We start from the raw sequence: 19,040 nt of genomic DNA, 5'->3' as shown, positions 1-19,040 counted from the left end.
ACTTCTGGCTGTGATTGGGAGTTCTGTAGGACAGCACACAATTGGCTGGGGTAGGCTGTCATTATAAATAAGAATTTGTTCTTAACTGACTTGCCTAGTTAAATAAAGGATACAAAAATAACATTGAGGCCCTTGATCCTGTTGAGACACAGCCCCAGGGCACAAAATGGTTAAATCAACATAGATCAACATAAATCAACATAAATCAACATTTCAATGTAAACTGTCCAAGTTGTGTGACTTATAATCTATTTGGAAAATACATTGGATTTGAAAAACATGATCAACTATTGCATTGTGGGTAAAATTTCACCCACAATATTATTTCACCATGGTAGTGGCGACACCTCTCACATTTTTGTTGTGTGTGCCTGTTATTTTGGCATTCATTTTGGTATTAATACGTGTCTCATATCAGTTTGCAAACAATGTCAAAATAAATAAATGATTTAGTTAATAAAGCAGCACAGAAACATGGTCTATTTTTTGCTTTCTTGAGCTCCAAAATGCAGATGTGCTCAGTGCTTTCTGAGGAGGTGGGGCACCCAGCAGAAAATACGGAGCGTAGGGGTTGGTAAAGTTCAGTAGTTGCACTGTGATTGGCTCAGTGTTCTGTCCCTCATGGGGACACTACGTCAAGCCCCTTGGCTTGAGTTACATTAGAAGTGCCCATCCAAGAAGGCTCAAGGTCACAGGTAAAATTACGTCAAATCACATTATACTGTATGTACAGTAGCTTTGATTGGACTGATCATATCAACATCATACTTTCAAAATCTTAGCTAGCAGTCATCATCATGAATCAAGTTGACAATCTACTGGCAAATCCTTTTCAATCCATATGAATAGAAATTATGAAGAGATATTATAGATAAAACGTATCGGTGCTCATTGGCCATTGTACATAAGCATTACACAACAAGTTGGAAATCACAAATTCAACAATGAGTGGTTTGAACGGAATGAGTGGCTAACATTGCAAAGCCATTTCTAGACTGCCATTCAGTGGAGTGGATGTGTGGTCCAAGTCTGGGTTTAGGGGTCTCTTTTCCAAGCTTAAAAGGATAAACATTCAACATCCGCCACACTGTCAATCCAGCATGACTTCTGCCACTATCAAAACAACTGGAAACTGGGTACTGGGAAAACTCAGACTTCTGTGAAATCGAGACAACTGGGAACTCTGAAAAAACGACAAGCTCCGACTGGGAAAACGGTCATCCAACTTGGAATTCTAAGTCGGGAACTCTGACCTTTTTCTAGAGCTCCGACCTGAAGATCACTTCTGTCATGATTCAGCCTTGTTTTTTCAGAGTTCCCAGTTGTCTTGAAAGCATCATAAATCCAAAGAATGCCAGACTTTGATGAGAAAGTTTGATGAAACATTTTTCCCACGCATCCTTCCTGTTCAAGTGAGCACAGCACAACAAGGTGTGTCCAAAAATGTCCTGTATGCTGCTGCATAAATGATGTAGTATGCTAGGGAGATATGTATACTGTAGCTAATAAAGTAATACTAAGTGTATGTTGTGTTGTAAGCTGTCAGTAGCCCATGTGCTTTAGCCAAGTAATTTGATCCCTTTTCCTCTCATAATTTAGCCTACTGTTCTGACTTGGTGGTGCACATGTAGCCTATAGCCTGTTTTAGAGAAATGACATCATCGAAAATTTGTAAGAGCATTCATTGTCTGCTTATATGCCCACTTTATTTATCCTACAGTTCTGACTTGGTGTACAGAGAGAGTACTGTAAGAATGGCCCATGCTCTGAATTCTGTCGCTGTACATTTCAAAAGTGCTGAATAAATAGTTATATTGACTACGTCCTTCCTTGCTCGCTCATTAATGTCTTAATCGAAATGACAGATTTCCTCTTATCAGCTCATCGTCCCCTTATGCCATAGTTTGTACATCTCAATTGTCAGTAGAAACCACATTTGTTTAAGCAAGTCAGCCATATCAGCTATGTTTTTTAAAAGGCAGTAAATTAAGCTGAGTGAACTGTTTCGCTGCCAGACAAGGCTCTGCTGATAGCCAGGTGTAACAGTGATAAGGTGTAGGGACTGTTGGTTGGCACTGCTGTTGGGACTCTGCTGTTGGGACAGCTTTATGTTGGCCCTAACCGTTTGTGGGCCCTGTTTGTCACCGTTATAGTCCAATTAATGTATTGTTTAGTGTTGTGTTCTGTTGTGTAGCGGCTTTACTGGCATGCGTCAACAAAAAAAAAATTGTTTGTTTGCCCCACCAAGATTTACATCCTACAATCGTCATTGCATCATGGTAACCAATTTTTAACATACGCAAACCTTGTGTAAAATAGGCTGAAGTTGTACCTTTGAAACAATGTCAGATCTTCAACGTTATATGTGCGATCGTGAGAGTGATCGTTGAGAAATCCACGTATAAAAAATAATAATAATAAAAAAAGGCAGGTGTTCTTAATGTTTTGAATACTCAGTGTATATCGTCAATGAAAACAACATTTGGGAAGTCATCAACAGCTATTGTTTAAATTCAGCCCAGGAAACAACTAACAATACACATATAAACCTAGAGTTTTAATCTTTGGTTGATTTCAAATGGAATCTACAAGTTAATAATAAATATGTTGGATTCACGTCACCATCTCAACCAAAAATAAAAGTTCAAGAATAGGATTAAATCAAATCAAACTGTGTTTAAAGTGCATTTAAATTTTGATTTGATTTAGTCCTAATCTTTAACTTATATTTCTTCTTAAAATGGTGATGTGAACGCAAGATTATAAACAAACTAGAATTAAAGCCAGACTCAGTGGCACAGACTGCGCTATCCATGTGCACTGTGTCTCCAGTATGCATCCACAGCCCGGTGCGTGCTGTGCCAGCTCCCCGCACTTACCACGCGAAGGTGGTCCTTTGTCCAGGACACGTTGTGCCAGCTCTATGCTCCAGACCTCCAGTGCGCCTTCACGGTCCAGTATATCCTGTGCCAGCTCCATGCGGGCATCTGGGCATCTGTCCAGGACGGGTGGTGCCGGCTCAGCGCGCCTGCCTCCAGTGCGCCTCCTCGGTCCAGGATATCCTGCACCGGCTCTACTCGCTGTATCTCTGGTGCACCTTCACAGCCCAGTGCGTCCTGTGCCAGCTCCCCGCACTTACCACGCGAAGGTGGTCCTTTGTCCAGGACACGTTGTGCCAGCTCTATGCTCCAGACCTCCAGTGCGCCTTCACGGTCCAGTATATCCTGTGCCAGCTCCATGCACCCGGCCTCCAGTGCGTGTCTCCAGCCTGGTACATCCTGTGCCTGCTCCACGCACAAAGCCTCCAGTGATGATCCATGGCCCGGAGCCTCCAGTGATGAGGCTCAGAGCCTCCAGTGATGATCCATGGCCGGAGCCTCCAGTGATGATCCATGGCCCGGAGCCTCCAGTGATGATCTATGGCCCGGAGCCTCCAGTGTTGATCCATGGCCCGGAGCCTCCTGTGATGTTCCACGCACGAAGCCTCCAGTGATGATCCATGGCCCGAAGCCTCCAGTGATGATCCATGGCCCGGAGCCTCCAGTGATGATCCATGGCCCAGAGCCTCCAGTGATGACCCATGGCCCGGAGCCTCCAGTGATGATCCATGGCCCGGAGCCTCCAGTGACGATCCATGGCCCGGAGCCTCCAGCGACGGTTCCCGGTCCGGAGCCTCCAGCGGTGATTCCCAGTCCAGAGCCTCCAGTGGGGGTTCCCAGTCCAGAGCCTTCTGCGACAATCTACGGTCCAGAGTCCCCGGCAACGATCTACGGTCCGGAGCCTCCGGTGACGATCCACGGTCTGATTCCACGGAAGCGGAGGGATCCGCGAGCGGAGCGGGTCTACGTCCCGAACCGGAGCCGCCACCGAGGCTAGATGCCCACCAGGACCCTCCCCCATTGAGTCAGGTTTTGCGGCCGGAGTCCGCACCTTTGGGGTACTGTCACGCCCTGACCTTAGAGAGCCATTTTATTCTCTATTTTGGTTAGGTCAGGGTGTGACTAGGGTAGGTACTCTAGTTTGTATATTTCTATGTTGGCCTGGTATTGTTCCCAATCAGAGGCAGCTCTGTCTTTCGTTGTCTATGATTGGGGATCATATTTAGGCAGCCTTTTCCCACCTGTTGTTTGTGGGATCTTTATTTTGTGTTGTTGCTTTTGAGCCCTACAAAGCTGGACATTTTGTTTTGTTACTCTTTATTTTTGTATTTGTTGTTTTTTTAGTGTTCTTTTTGTTAAATTAAAATGTACGCTTACCCCGCTGCACGTTGGTCCGATCCTTCCATCAACCAACGTAACAGGAAAATCATATTTTTGACTGCACTGGGTCTTTAACAAATTATATGTTGAATTCACGTCTCCAACTAAACCAAAAATGTAAGTTCAAGAATAGGATTAAGCCAGTGCCTCAGATGGAACTATCCAAGCAGTAGACACATCTCCTTTAAATGTTGATATTTGGTTAAGTTGTCAACCAAACAGAATTCAATATTACTTTTGTAAGACAGGAAATAGCCTAATATTAAGGCTATCTTACAAACTAATGTAACAGTATTTATTCAACCTTAAAATGAGTAACACAACCATGGCCACATTTTGAGGTTACTGTAACAATACATGTCTTATGTAATCATAGAAAGCACTCATGTTCAGGGTCGCAGGTCTGTGGAAATCTTCACAATTGCTAAAGTAATCTGCACAGAATCTCTAACGGCATTAATCACTTGCACCATGTACTTTAATGTAATCTCAACTATCTACAGTCCAGGTCATCTAGTTATGCTATTAGATCAAGCACAGCGATAACACACTAAACTGTCATGTAAATGAACTAAACATCTGACATTATATTCCCATTTGAACTTGTGTGCTTTTAAATGGTTGAAAGCGCAGTGATAATGCATATAGGTGACAACTAAACAAAAAATCAGACATTGATTTTCTATTGGAATTTGGTTTTGCTTTTAGATGGTTGAAAGGATAGTGATAACACCATGGGAATTGAACAAACTTTTGTCTGTGTTTTTGAGTGGGTGAAAATAGGTTGTAATCTCTTTGATCAATGTAGCTACCAAATATTACCCAATTCTCCATGTTGAAATAATGTGGTGTGCCCAGTGGGAGGGAGAGGAACCATGGAAAGTGTCCATCAACCTTGATGTTAGAGACCACAGCAGCCTGGGAAAGAGCCCACTGCACCCTGGGAAAGAGCAGCTCTATGTGTCAGTACGTTTCCCACATCATCCAGGTCACGGCCCAAATGACAACCTACAGTGCCTTGTATTCAGACGACTTGACTTTTTCCAAATTTTGTTACGTTACAGCCTTATTCAAAATGTATTAAATCGTTTTGACCCCTCATCAATCTACACACAATACCCCATAATGACAAAGCAAAAACAGGTTTTTAAAAATGTACTGCTAGATATGCTGTTACTAGTGTAACATATTTTTATAACCAACCGATGCTTCACATTTATTCATCCGGTGAAATATCTGGCTTAGGCCAAGTCGCTGAATGTCCTTGAGTGGCCCAGCCAGAGCCCAGACTTGAACCCGATCGAACATCTTTGGAGAGACCTGAAAATAGCTGTGCAAAACAACGCTCCCCATCCAACCTGATAGAGCTTGAGAGGATCTGCAGAGAAGAATGGGAGAAACTCCCCAAATACAGGTGTGCCTCGATCCTGACTAGTCTCACTGTCCCTGCCGCTGAAAAACATCCCCACAGCATGATGCTGCCACCATGCTTCATCGTAGGGATGGTGCAAGGTTTCCTCCAGAAGTGATGCTTGGCATTCAGGCCAAAGAGTACAATCTTTGTTTCATCAGACCAGAGAATCATGTTTCTCAGTCTGAGAGTCTTTACGTGCCTTTTGACAAACTCCTAGCAGGCTGTCATGTGCCTTTTACTGAGGAGTGACTTCCATCTGGCCACTCTTCCATGAAGGCCTGATTGGTGGGGTGCTGGAGAGATGGTTGTCCTTCTGGAAGATTCTCCCATCTCCACAGAGGAACTTTAGAGCTCTGTCAGAGCGACCAATCGGGTTCTTGGTCACCTCCCTGACCAAGGTCCTTCTCCCCTGATTGCTCGGTTTGGCCAGCTCTAGGAAGAGTTTTGGTGGTTCCAAACTTTTTCCATTTCAAAATTATGGAGGCAACTGTGTTCTTTGGGACCTCTAATCCTTCAATTGTCTGTCAACAATGACAATCCACCGGGGTCTGACAATCTGGATGGAAAATTACTGAGGATAATAGCAGACAATATTGCCACTCCTATTTGCCACCCACTGGCTCCAGGTCATCTACAAGACCCTGATAGGTAAAGTCCCCCCTTATCTCAGCTCGCTGGTCACCATAGCAGCACCCACCTGTAGCACGCGCTCCAGCAGGTATATCTCTCTGGTCACCCCCAAAACCAATTCTTCCTTTGACCGTCTCTCCTTCCAGTTCTCTGCTGCCAATTAGTGGAACGAACTACAAAAATCTCTGAAACTGGAAACACTCATCTCCCTCACTAGCTTTAAACACCAGCTGTCAGAGCAGCTCACAGATGCACCTGTACATAGGCCATCTATAATTTATCCCAAACAACTACCTCTCCCCGTACTGTATTTATTTATTTTGCTCCTTTGCACCCCATTATTTCTATCTCTACCTTGCACATTCTTCCACTGCAAATCGACCATTCCAGTGTTTTACTTGCTATATTGTATTTACTTCACCACCATGACCTTTTTTTTTGCCTTTACCTACCTTTTCTCACCTAATTTGATCACATTGTATATAGACTTATTTTTCTACTGTATTATTGGCTGTATGTTTGTTTTACTCCATGTGTAACTCTGTGTTGTTGTATGTGTCGAACTACTTTGCTTTATCTTGGCCAGGTCGCAATTGTAAGTGAGAATTTATTCTCAACTTGCCTACCTGGTTAAATAAAGGTGAAATATATATATATTTTTTAATTCAATTTATGCCTACTAAAGAGTGTGTGCCCTCAGGCCTGGAGGGAAGCTAAAGTCATTCCGCTACCCAAGAATAGTAAAGCCCCCTTTACTGGCTCAAATAGCCAACCAATCAGCCTGTTACCAACCCTTAGTAAACTTCTGGAAAAAAAGTGTTTGACCAGATACAATGCTATTTTACAGTAAACAAATTGACAACAGAATTTCAGCATGCTTATAGGGAAGGACACTCAACCAGCACAGCACTTACACAAATGACTGATGATTGGCTGAGAGAAACTGATGATAAAATGATTGTGGGGCCTGTCTTGTTAGACTTCAGTGCAGCTTTTGACATTATGGATCATAGGCTGCTGGTGGAAAAATGTATGTGTTATGGCTTTACACCCCCTGCTATGATATGGATAAAGAGTTACTTGTCTAACAGAACACAGAGGGTGTCCTTTAATGGAAGTCTCTAAAATATAATCCAGTTAGAATCAGGAATTCCCCAGGGTAGCTGTTTAGGCCCTTGCTTTTTTCAATTTGTACTAACGACATGCAACTGACTTTGAGTAAAGCCAGAGTGTCTATGTATGCGGATGACTCAACACTATACACATCAGCTACTACAGCGACTGAAATGACTGCAACACTCAACAAAGTTTCAGAGTGGGTGGCAAGGAATAACTTAAATATTTCCAAAACTAAAAGCATTGTATTTGGAACAAAACACTCACTAAACCCTAAACCTCAACAAAATCTTGTAATAAATTATGTGGAAATTGAGCAAGTTGAGATAAATAAACTGCTTGGAGAAACCCTAGATTGTAAACTGTCACGGTCAAAACATATTGATGCAGTAGTAGCTAAGATGGGGAGAAGTCTGTCTATAATAAAGCGATGCTCTGCTTTCTTAACAACACTATCAACAAGGCAGGTCCTACAGGCCCAAGTTTTGTCGCACCTTGACTACTGTTCAGTCGTGTGGTCAGGTGCCACAAAAAAGGACTTAGGGAAATTACAAATGGCTCAGAACAGGGCAGCACGGCAGGCCCTCAGAACAGGGCAGCACGGCAGGCCCTCAGAACAGGGCAGCACGGCAGGCCCTTGGATGTACACAGAGAGCTAATATGAATAATATACATGTCAGTCTCTCCTGGCTCAAAGTGGAGGAGAATTTGACTTCATCACGAGAGGTATTGATCATGAGAGGTATTGACATGTTGAATGCACTGAGCTGTCTGTCTAAACTACTGGCACACAGCTCGGACACCCATGTATACCTCACAAGACATGCCACAATAGGTCTCTTCACAGTCCCCAAGTCCAGAACAAACTATGGGAGGCACACAGGACTATATAGAGCCATGACTACATGGAACTCTATTCCACATCAAGTAACTGACGCAAGCAGTAAAATTTGATTAAAAAACAGATAAAAAGCACCTTATGGAACAGCGGGGACTGTGAAGAAACACAAACATAGGCACAGACACATGCATACACACACACACACACACACACACACACACACACACACACACACGATAACATACGCACTATACATACACATGGATTTAGTACTGTAGATATGTGGTAGTGGTGGAGTAGGGGCCTGAGGGCACACAGTGTATTGTGAAATCTATGAATGTATTGTAATGTTTTTAATATTGTATAAATTGTCTTAATGTTGCTGGACCCCAGGAAGAGGAGCTGCTGCCTTGGCAGATCTGTGCCTCGACACAATGATGTCTCAGAGCTCTACGGACAATTCCTTCAATGGCTTGGTTCTTGCTCTGACATGCACTGTCAACTGTGGGACCTTACATAGACAGATGTGTGCCTTTCCGAATCATGTCCAATCAATTGAATTTAACACAGGTACACTCCAATCAAATTGTAGATACATCTCAAGGATGATCAATGGAAACAGGATACACGTGAGCTCAGTCTCAGAGCAAAGGGTCTGATTACTTATGTAAATAAAATATTTATGTTTTATATTTTTTATAATTTTGCAAAAAAATTCAAAAAAACGTTTTTTGCTTTGTTATTATGGGGTATTGTGTGTAGATTTCTAAGGAAAATGTTTAATTTTTTTTTTTAAATAAGGCTGTGACAACAAAATATGGAAAAAGTTAAGGGGTCATGATTCTTTCTGAAGGCACTGTATACACTACATAGTGCACTACTTTAATTCACTTCACAAAAGTAGTGCACTATAGGCAATATTGTGCCATTTGGGACACAGACCCAGAACATGTGACATGTACGTTAACCATACTGTTTTTCATCCATTCCTGTATTTTTCACTGCTTGGTTAACAGTCTGATGCAATTTCCTTACTCCAACTAGAATATCTGTAGCAATATCTGGTTGATCAGAAGACATCTTACAAAATGCCATTAAAATAGAATCACTTACTTTCTGCTTTACTGCTATGGGGACACTCAAAATGGCCACCAGTCCCCCCATTATGGCGTAATTGACCTGAATGGGTACACCTGTTCTGCTCATTCTAGTACAATTTTTTTTGGGGGGGTCTGTTCAAACTGCACCATATGCATACATACATTCTGAACTGGCCTTTCGGCATGTGAGTCCACCCGTAAAAAATGGTAAGCAAATCGAAGCCAAATCCTGCTGAATCCCTGTCTCATCAGAATATGGCCAAGCTTACCTTATCACACTCTCTTGGCCATGGCTTTTATCCTCTTTTGATGCTAATTGGGTAAGAGCTTGCGTGTAATCAACAATGTTTGAATCAATTAAATCAATGTAACGTCAGCGCAGCAAGCGATTGAACGTGATGATTTCACATTGGTAACGTTTTCCATGAGGTCAGTGTGGACAATCGTGAATCATTGATTTCAGCATAATTGTCACACACATCACACGCTGGGCAAGCGAGAAATATCACTTCATAATTCAACCACTGTTGCCTTGTAGAGGCACATCACACACAACACAGTGTAAACACACCGAGTGGACAAAACATTAGGAACACCTGCTCTTTCCATGACATAGACTGACCAGATGAATCCTGGGGAATGCTATGATCCCTTATTGATTTCAATCAGTGTAGATAAAGGGGAGAATACAGGTTATCCCCTACAAAAAAAATCCACATAGTAATTCACATTTCCAGTTGCTGCAGGATTATTTTCCTGCTGTAGAAAGTTGTCTCAATTAAAGATCCTACATCTGTAACTGGTACCTCCATTGTTTATAAGCTTTAGTGTAGTCATTCTCCCCGACCACTGTACCTAACCTCATCTCAATATCCACCCTATAGGACCTCATATTCAAACCATACTGTATTCAGTTGAATCCTATTTACTTGTATGAACATCATTGCAACGACTGTTAAAGACAAATGTGTCCTTGTTTGTGTCCCATCTCAGCAAGTCTGTTCATAAAAGCACCTCTGCATGAAGCAAATAGAGCACTATTATTAATAATATACAGTACCAGTCAAAAGTTTGGACATATCTACTAATTTATTTTTTACTATTTTCTACATTGTGGAATAAAAGTGAAGACATCGAAACTATGAAATAACATACTGTATTTGGAATCATGTAGTAACCAAAAAAGTGTTAAACAAATCAAAAAATATAATATATTTGAGATTCTTCAAAATAGCCACTCTTTGCCTTGATGACAGCTTTGCAGACTCTTGGCATTCTCTCAACCAGCTTCATGAGGTAGTCACCTGGAATGCATTCCAATTAACGGGTGTGCCTTTTGGCCCAAAAACACAGCCTGTGTTATATTCACCCCCCCCCCCCCCCCCCCCCCCCTTCCCTCAGTTGAGCAGTGAATTTCAAACAAAGATTCAACCACAAAGACCAGGGAGGTTTTCCAATGCCTCGCAAAGAAGGGCACCGATTGGTAGATGGATAAAAAAACAAAAAAACATTGAATATCCCTTTGAGCACGGTGAAGTTATTATTTACACTTTGGATGGTGTATCAGTACACCCAGTCACTACAAAGATACGGGTGTCCTTCAAAACTCAGTTAATGGAGAGGAAGGAAACCGCACAGGGATCTCACCCTGAGGCCAATTGTGACTTTAAAACAGTTTGAGTTTAATGGTTGTGATAGGAGAAAACTGAGGATGGATTAACAACATAAAAAACTCTGTCAAGTTGGTTGTTGATCATTGCTAGACACGTGCATGATCTGTGTAGTAATAGTATTTACATTTTAGATCAATTTGCATTGCTAGTTACAGCCTAATGTAACTAGCTAGCTCACATTGAACCTAGTTGGTTAGCTTTAGCTGCCTGTAGATTCATGTAGGGTACTAACATTAGGAGTTGGGATTATTGTTCATTGTTTAGCTAGCTAGCTACTTATCAAAACAAAAGACTCCACTATGCAAGTAACCATTTCACTGTACCTTTTAAACCTTCTGTATCCTGTGCATTTACCAGAGACGGTAATGTGAAGAACAACATGACCTGCACCGAAGTCAAATTAGGATAGAATGTTAGGCTAACGAGACAGTGTCTAAGTTCTAAAGTTCTCTGGTAGAATACCCTGCTTTTATGTCGTCACACTCACAGTCGTAAACTATTTTATGTAATTAGCTCGCCATTAACTTGTAAATAATGATATTGTTGTTTATTGAGTTTATGTTCCTGTAATAATGAATACAAATTAGCTAGTTAAGACGTTATAATATGGTCATTATTTGAACAGGCTAGCCAGCTAACTTAACGTTAGCTAGCTAGCTAACACGCTAGAAAGTAAACAAAACAAACACCGACAACTCAAAAGTGAAACCCTGGCTACCTAAGTATGATTCTCAATCAGAGACAACTAACGACATCTGCCTCTGATTGAGAACCATACTAGGCTGAACTCAAAACCCCAACATAGAAAAACACACATAGACTGCCCACCCCAACTCACGCCCTGACCATACTAAATAAAGACAAAACAAAGGAAATAAAGGTCGGAACGTGACATAGACAAAGAGGAGCTCTCAAGTAAGTGTACCAAAACATTCAAGGGCCATTTTCTCAAAAGTGGAGTTACAAGGTTATACACTTTCAAAGCTGAAATACTTTCCCATTGTCCCTCAACTGTAATGTATGATATACCATTTTATAGCTCTGAGTCTCTGCTTTAATCCAATGTAAAAAAAACAATTACAACTTTTAATGCATAAGGCCGAATTGAGCCGGTTTGCGACCAACCCATCTACCAATAGGTATCCTTCTTTGCAAAGCATTGGAAAACCTCCCTGGTCTTTGTGGTTGAATCTGTGTTCCCTGCTCGACTAAGGGACCTTACAAATCAAATCAAATTTTATTTTATTGGTCACATACACATGGTTAGCAGATGTTTGTGCGAGTGTAGCGAAATGCTTGTGCTTCTAATTCCGACTATTCAGTATTATCTAACAAGTATTCTAACAAATTCACAACAACTACCTTATACACACAAATACACACAAATGTAAAGGGATGAATAGAATATGTACATATAAATATATGGATGAGCGATGGCCGTACGGCATAGACAAGATGCAGTAGATGGTATAGAATACAGTATATACATATAAGATGAGTAATGTAGGATCTGTAAACATTACTAAAGAGGCGTTATTTAAAGTGACTAGTGATACATTTATTAAGTCCATTTATTTATGAGGGAAGAGATTTGAGTCTGATGGCCTTGAGATAGAAGCTGTTTTTCAGTCTCTCGGTCCCAGCTTTGATGCACCTGTACTGACCGCGCCTTCTGGGTGATAGCGGGGTGAACAGGAAGTGGCTCAGGTGGTTGTTGTCCTTGATGATCTTTTTGGTCTTCCTGTGACATCGGGTGCTGTAGGTGTCCTGGAGGGCAGGTAGTTGTGCAGACCGCACTACCCTCTGGAGAGCCTTGAGGTTGAGGGCGGTGCAATTGCCGTACCAGGCAGTGATACAGCCCGACAGGATACTCTCGATTGTGCATCTGTAAAAGTTTGGGTGTGTTTTCGGTGACAAGCCAAATTTCTTCAGCCTCCTGAGGGCTGCGCCTTCTTCACCACGCTGTCAGTGTGGGTGGACCATTTCAGTTTGTCAGTGATGTTTACGCCGAGGAACTTAAAACTTTCCACCTTCTCCACCTTCCACCTTCTCCCTCTGCTGTTTCCTGTAGTCCATGACAATCTTGTTTTGTTGACGTTGAGTGAGAGGTTATTTTCCTGACACCACACTCCGAGGGCCCTCACCTCCTCCCTGTAGGCCGCCTCGTCATTGTTGGTAATCAAGCCTACCACTGTAGTGTCGTCTGCAAACTTGATGATTGAGTTGGAAGCGTGCATGGCCACGCAGTCATGGGTGAACAGGGAGTACAGGAGAGGGCTGAGAACGCACCCTTGTGTGGCCCCAGTGTTAAGGATCAGCCGGGTGGACATGTTGTTTCCCACCTTCACCACCTGGGGGCGGACCGTCAGAAAGTCCAGGACCCAGTTGCACAGGGTGGGGTCGAGAACCAGGGTCTTGAGCTTAATGACAAGTTGGGAGGGTACTATGGTGTTAAATGCTGAGCTGTAGTCAATGAACAGCATTCTTACATAGCTATTCCTCTTGTCTAGATGGGGTAGGGCAGTGTGCAGTGTGATGGTGACCTATTGGGTCGGTAAGCAAATTGGAGTGGATCTAGGGTATTGCAATTATACAATTAAACACATACACACATACAATTACAGATATATGTATGTGTGGGGTACAGAGATGAGGTAGTCATTAAAAAATCATGAGTGAGAGTCCATGCAACTTATTATGTGACTTGTTAAGCACATTTTTACTCCTGAGCTTGTTTAGGCTTGCCATGACAAAGGGGTTGAATACTTAATGACTCAAGACATTTCAGATTTTCATTTTTAATTAATTTGTAAAAACGTCTAAAAACATAATTCCACTTTGACATTATGGGGTATTGTGTGTGAGACAGTGATAAAAAATGCCAACGTGATCCATTTTAAATTCAGGCTGTAATACAATGTAAAAAGTCAAGGGGTGAGAATACTTTCTGAAGGCACCGTACAGTATTGAATAGAGCAACAAATGTCAAATATTGAATAAATACATGACATGTATCCAATGCAATAAATGTCATATATTGAATACATGGTCTGGTTCTACAGTATGCCAAACCCATTTACACTAAGGCTGGTGTACTTTAGCCCGGGGCACTTTGCTTCTACTTAGCCTGCTGTCATTGTCTCTCCCCTGAAAAGTCATTTGAATGTGATCGGATAATGTTGAGGGTCATTTGCATTTAAGAGATGAGGCTTCACTTGTGTTTCGGAATGGGAAGGCAGCGGAAATATCAATATCATGCTTGCCAATGATTCTCTATTAAGTCACAATGGCATTCTGTAGTTATAAGCTGCAACTAGAAAAGTAAGCAGGCTCCATACAGTAAATCAACTATTAAATGACTTGGAAAGGCACTCAGGACTTCCAAAAGCACCAATAAGCTTTGACGGTGGAGGGTGCTTTCAAGACATCACACATGCACAGAAGTATGGGATAACTGTTCGGCATTTTAATAATGACATGACGCCATTCATATACTTTGCTATCCACAAGTCCGTTCACAAAGTATTCATACTGCCCTATACTTCTTAGTATATGAAAGGTTTCTTTCTAGACAGACTACCTGCATTTTTAAAAATGAATAAAGAGAAAAACAACCATTCATGAATGGTTTGCTCTCCTCAAGCCCATTTAGAGAAAGCAACAGCCAGGAAAAGTGCGGCACCACTCGACAGACACCACATGGTCAGACAGGTCAGTCTCCCAGCAGACTTCCCCACTATGCCTCTTTAAGAAAGAAGGTTTGGAATAACCACACTTGACTGACGAGTAACCTTGTCTGACATTCGAAGACTTGGAAATGACAAACTTTAGAAGCCTTTTTAAACCTTGAATACACTACAAGTATGCATTTCCTGCTGTGCAAGAACATACTCATCAACAAAAGAGTAATCAAATTAAGATCCTACATCTGGAAAGAGACAGCAGAGATATATGGTTATACCTTGCCATGTATTCAAGGTTGAGAGCTCTCAAAGCTTCTGTGCAAACATTAATCATTTCTTAGAAGTTTCACAGTTTCACTTTCCTGGGACTTTTCACTAAAAGCATTTCACTACCGGCCAAATAGACTCCTTAAACAGGTAGATGGTTTTCAGAATAAGAATTAGTAGTTCTTAGCAGTAGTTTATAAACTGCGTAAACAGTTCTCTGACGGGTTCAATTGGATACCGGTTTAAGTTTATATTTTCTGTGTTGCATAAACAAAAAGATTGTAATTACATTTTCTGATCTGTTATAATATTAAAGTACATTTATGATTTGTTTTACATTCAAGACAACTGTACCTTGTTCAAAGAAAATGTTTCGAGTTTCACATGCACAAATACAAAAAATGCCTTTCTTGCAAATAAGATGATTACGAGTCTGTTTAGTTTCTAAGCTAATTTCTGAATGCAGCATTCTTTTAGACAGCCTTTGAGGATGTTGTTTCAGAACATATAGGTTCATGAAGCTTAACATCACCCTCAATACCTTCAGCACAAATACACCTGATCTCAAAACAACTGGAGTGCATGGCAGGTGTTGCCGCGATACAGTTTCAGACATCACACCATCTCATTCAGACAGCAGCACTGGTGCTTCCAGAAGTATCTACACATGAATAACTTGCCCTATGACACTGTTAATGAATGCACATGTGAAAACTCAATAAATCAACTTTTCCAAAAGTATCTACACATGTTGTTGTCCATAAGCTGATGATAACCATGCTGAGGCAGAGGGAAATTAGTAGACAAACATACCTCAATAAATCAACTTTTCCAAAAGTATCTACACATGTTGTTGTAAATAAGCTGAAGATTAACAAGTTGAGGCAGAGAAATTAGTAGAGAAACTTACCTTCCGTCTCCCAAAGATGACCCTCAGCTGTAACGCAGCCACGAATCCCCCAAATGACATAAATCAACAAATAACTAAGTATTTTTATAAATACAAACATCCACTCTCTGCACAATTTAGCCTAATAGTCCAAAAGGGAATACCAAAACAGACTAACACTCCGAAAGGGAATACCAAAACAGACTAACACTCCGAAAGGGAATACCAAAACAGACTAACACTCCGAAAGGGAATACCAAAACAGACTAACACTCCGAAAGGGAATACCAAAACAGACTAACACTCCGAAAGGGAATACCAATACAGTAACACATTCTGGATGGTGCTCATGCTCACGCACGCTGGCTTAGAAATTATGAGGCTGTGCTTCCGAAGGGCTCAGCCAATGGTTTGACTCCACTCACACAAGATTTCCCCCACCCCACACACATACACTCCACTCCCCCTGAAATAAGCCAAGCTGGCTCTGACTAGCTGTGGCAGAGGCGAGGCCGACGCTCTCATACACAGAAACACACACACACACTAATGCACACACACACACACACACTAATACACACATTGGCAGGGCTTACTCTCCCTATAATAATTCTAAGCCCCTCACTGCTTATTCTTTATCCCACACACCTTGAAGGGCAAGATCTGGCACCATACCTTGAAGGGTGAGATCTGGCACCACACCTTGAAGGGTGAAATCTGGCACCATACCTTGAAGGTTAAGATCTGGCACCACACCTTGAAGGGTGAGATCTGGCACCATACCTTGAAGGGTGAGATCTGGCACCAAACCCTGAAGGGTGAGATTTGGCACCACACCTTGAAGGGTGAGATTTGGCACCACACCTTGAAGGGTGACATCTGGCACCACACCTTGAAGGGGTGATATCTGGCACCACACCTTGAAGGGGTGATATCTGGCACCACATCATGAAGGGTGAGATCTGGCACCACATCATGAAGGGTGATATCTAGCACCACACCTTGCAGGAGTGAGATCTGGCGCCACACCATGAAGGGTGAGGTCTGGCACCACACCTTGAAGGAGTGAGATCTGGCACCAAACCTTGAAGAGTGAGATCTGGCACCACACCCTGAAGGGTGAGATCTGGCGCCACACCATGAAGGGTGAGATCTGGCAGTATGGTCAGTAATTGTTTCTAATAATTTCATTTAAAAGGGAATAGTACTTTGACAACAAAAAATCTGTTATTTAGTTTTTATTTTGTATGTTGATTATTGGCCAATTATATATATTTATATATACAGTACCAGTCAAAAGTTTGGACACACTAACTCATTCAAGGGTTTTTCTTTATTTTTACTATTTTCTACATTGTAGAATATTAGTGAAGACTTCAAATCTATGAAAAAACACATATGGAATCATGTAGTAACCAAAAAAAGTGTTAAACAAATCTAAATATATTTTATATGTGAGATACTTCAAAGTAACCACGGTTTGCCATGATGACAGTTTAGCACACTCTTGGCATTCTCTCAACCAGCTTCATGAGGTAGTCACCTGGAATGCATTTCAATTAACAGGTGTGCCTTTTTAAAAGTTCATTTGTGGAATTTCTTTCCATAATGCGTTTTGAGTCAATCAGTTGTGTTTTGACAAGGTAGGGGTTGTATATAGAAGATAGCACTATTTGGTAAAAGACCAAGTCCGTATTATGGCAAGAACAGCTCAAATAAGCAAAGAGAACTGACAGTCCATCATTACTTTATTAAGACATGAAGGCCAGTCAATGCGGAACATTTAAAGAACTTTGAAAGTTTCTTCAAGTGCAGTCGCAATAACCATCAAGCGCTATGATGAAACTGACTCTCATGAGGACTGCCACAGGAAAGACCCAGAGTTACCTCTGCTGCAGATGATAAGTTCATTAGAGTTACCAGCTTCAAAACTTGCAGCCCAAATAAATGCTACAGAGTTCAAGTAACAGACATCTCAATTTTTTTTATTTCACCTTTATTTAACCAGGTAGGCTAGTTGAGAACAAGTTCTCATTTGCAACTGCGACCTGGCCAAGATAAAGCATAGCAGTGTGAACAGACAACACAGAGTTACACATGGAGTAAACAATTAACAAGTCAATAACACAATAGAAAAAAAAGGGGGAGTCTATATACAATGTGTGCAAAAGGCATGAGGAGGTAGGCGAATAATTACAATTTTGCAGATTAACACTGGAGTGATAAATGATCAGATGGTCATGTACAGGTAGAGATATTGGTGTGCAAAAGAGCAGAAAAGTAAATAAATAAAACCAGTATGGGAATGAGGTAGGTGAAAATGGGTGGGCTATTTACCAATAGACTATGTACAGCTGCAGCGATCGGTTCGCTGCTCAGATAGCTGGTGTTTGAAGTTGGTGAGGGAGATAAAAGTCTCCAACTTCAGCGATTTTTGCAGTTCGTTCCAGTCACAGGCAGCAGAGTACTGAAACGAAAGGCGGCCAAATGAGGTGTTGGCTTTAGGGATGATCAGTGAGATACACCTGCTGGAGCGAGTGCTACGGATGGGTGTTGCCATCGTGACCAGTGAACTGAGATAAGGCGGAGCTTTACCTAGCAAGGACTTGTAGATGACCTGGAGCCAGTGGGTCTGGCGACGAATATGTAGCGAGGGCCAGCCGACTAGAGCATACAAGTCGCAGTGGTGGGTGGTATAAGGTGCTTTAGTGACAAAACGGATGGCACTGTGATAGACTGCATCCAGTTTGCTGAGTAGAGTGTTGGAAGCCATTTTGTAGATGACATCACCGAAGTCGAGGATCGGTAGGATAGTCAGTTTTACTAGGGTAAGCTTGGCGGCGTGAGTGAAGGAGGCTTTGTTGCGGAATAGAAAGCCGACTTGTTTTGATTTTCGATTGGAGATGTTTGATATGAGTCTGGAAGGAGAGTTTGCAGTCTAGCCAGACACCTAGGTACTTATAGATGTCCACATATTCAAGGTCGGAACCATCCAGGGTGGTGATGCTAGTTGGGCATGCGGGTGCAGGCAGCGATCGGTTGAAAAGCATGCATTTGGTTTTACTAGCGTTTAAGAGCAGTTGGAGGCCGCGGAAGGAGTGTTGTATGGCATTGAAGCTCGTTTGGAGGTTAGATAGCACAGTGTCCAATGACGGGCCGAAGGTATAT

The 19,040-nt window shown here is 41.9% G+C and overlaps 1 protein-coding gene across 2 annotated transcripts in view; it reads right to left on the bottom strand.

The window, feature by feature from the left end:
* LOC110523188 (cAMP-specific 3',5'-cyclic phosphodiesterase 4D) overlaps nt 1-16,183 on the bottom strand; it is a 392,833-nt gene extending 376,650 nt beyond the window's left edge. Inside the window, exon 1 of one of the 2 annotated variants that reach the window (XM_036976772.1) lies at nt 15,894-16,183. In XM_036976772.1, coding sequence (XP_036832667.1) covers nt 15,894-15,993 — 100 coding nt within the window. In that variant the 5' untranslated portion in view covers nt 15,994-16,183. The remainder of the gene's footprint in view (nt 1-15,893) is intronic. The other variant, XM_036976773.1, reaches the window with a different exon arrangement.
* Between the last annotated feature and the right edge of the window lie 2,857 nt (nt 16,184-19,040).

Source organism: Oncorhynchus mykiss, chromosome 5 (genome assembly GCF_013265735.2).
Source record: "Oncorhynchus mykiss isolate Arlee chromosome 5, USDA_OmykA_1.1, whole genome shotgun sequence".
Classification (NCBI taxonomy): domain Eukaryota; kingdom Metazoa; phylum Chordata; class Actinopteri; order Salmoniformes; family Salmonidae; genus Oncorhynchus; species Oncorhynchus mykiss.
Note: the sequence above shows the minus strand (reverse complement) of the source record. Positions and strands in the feature narration are given on the sequence as shown.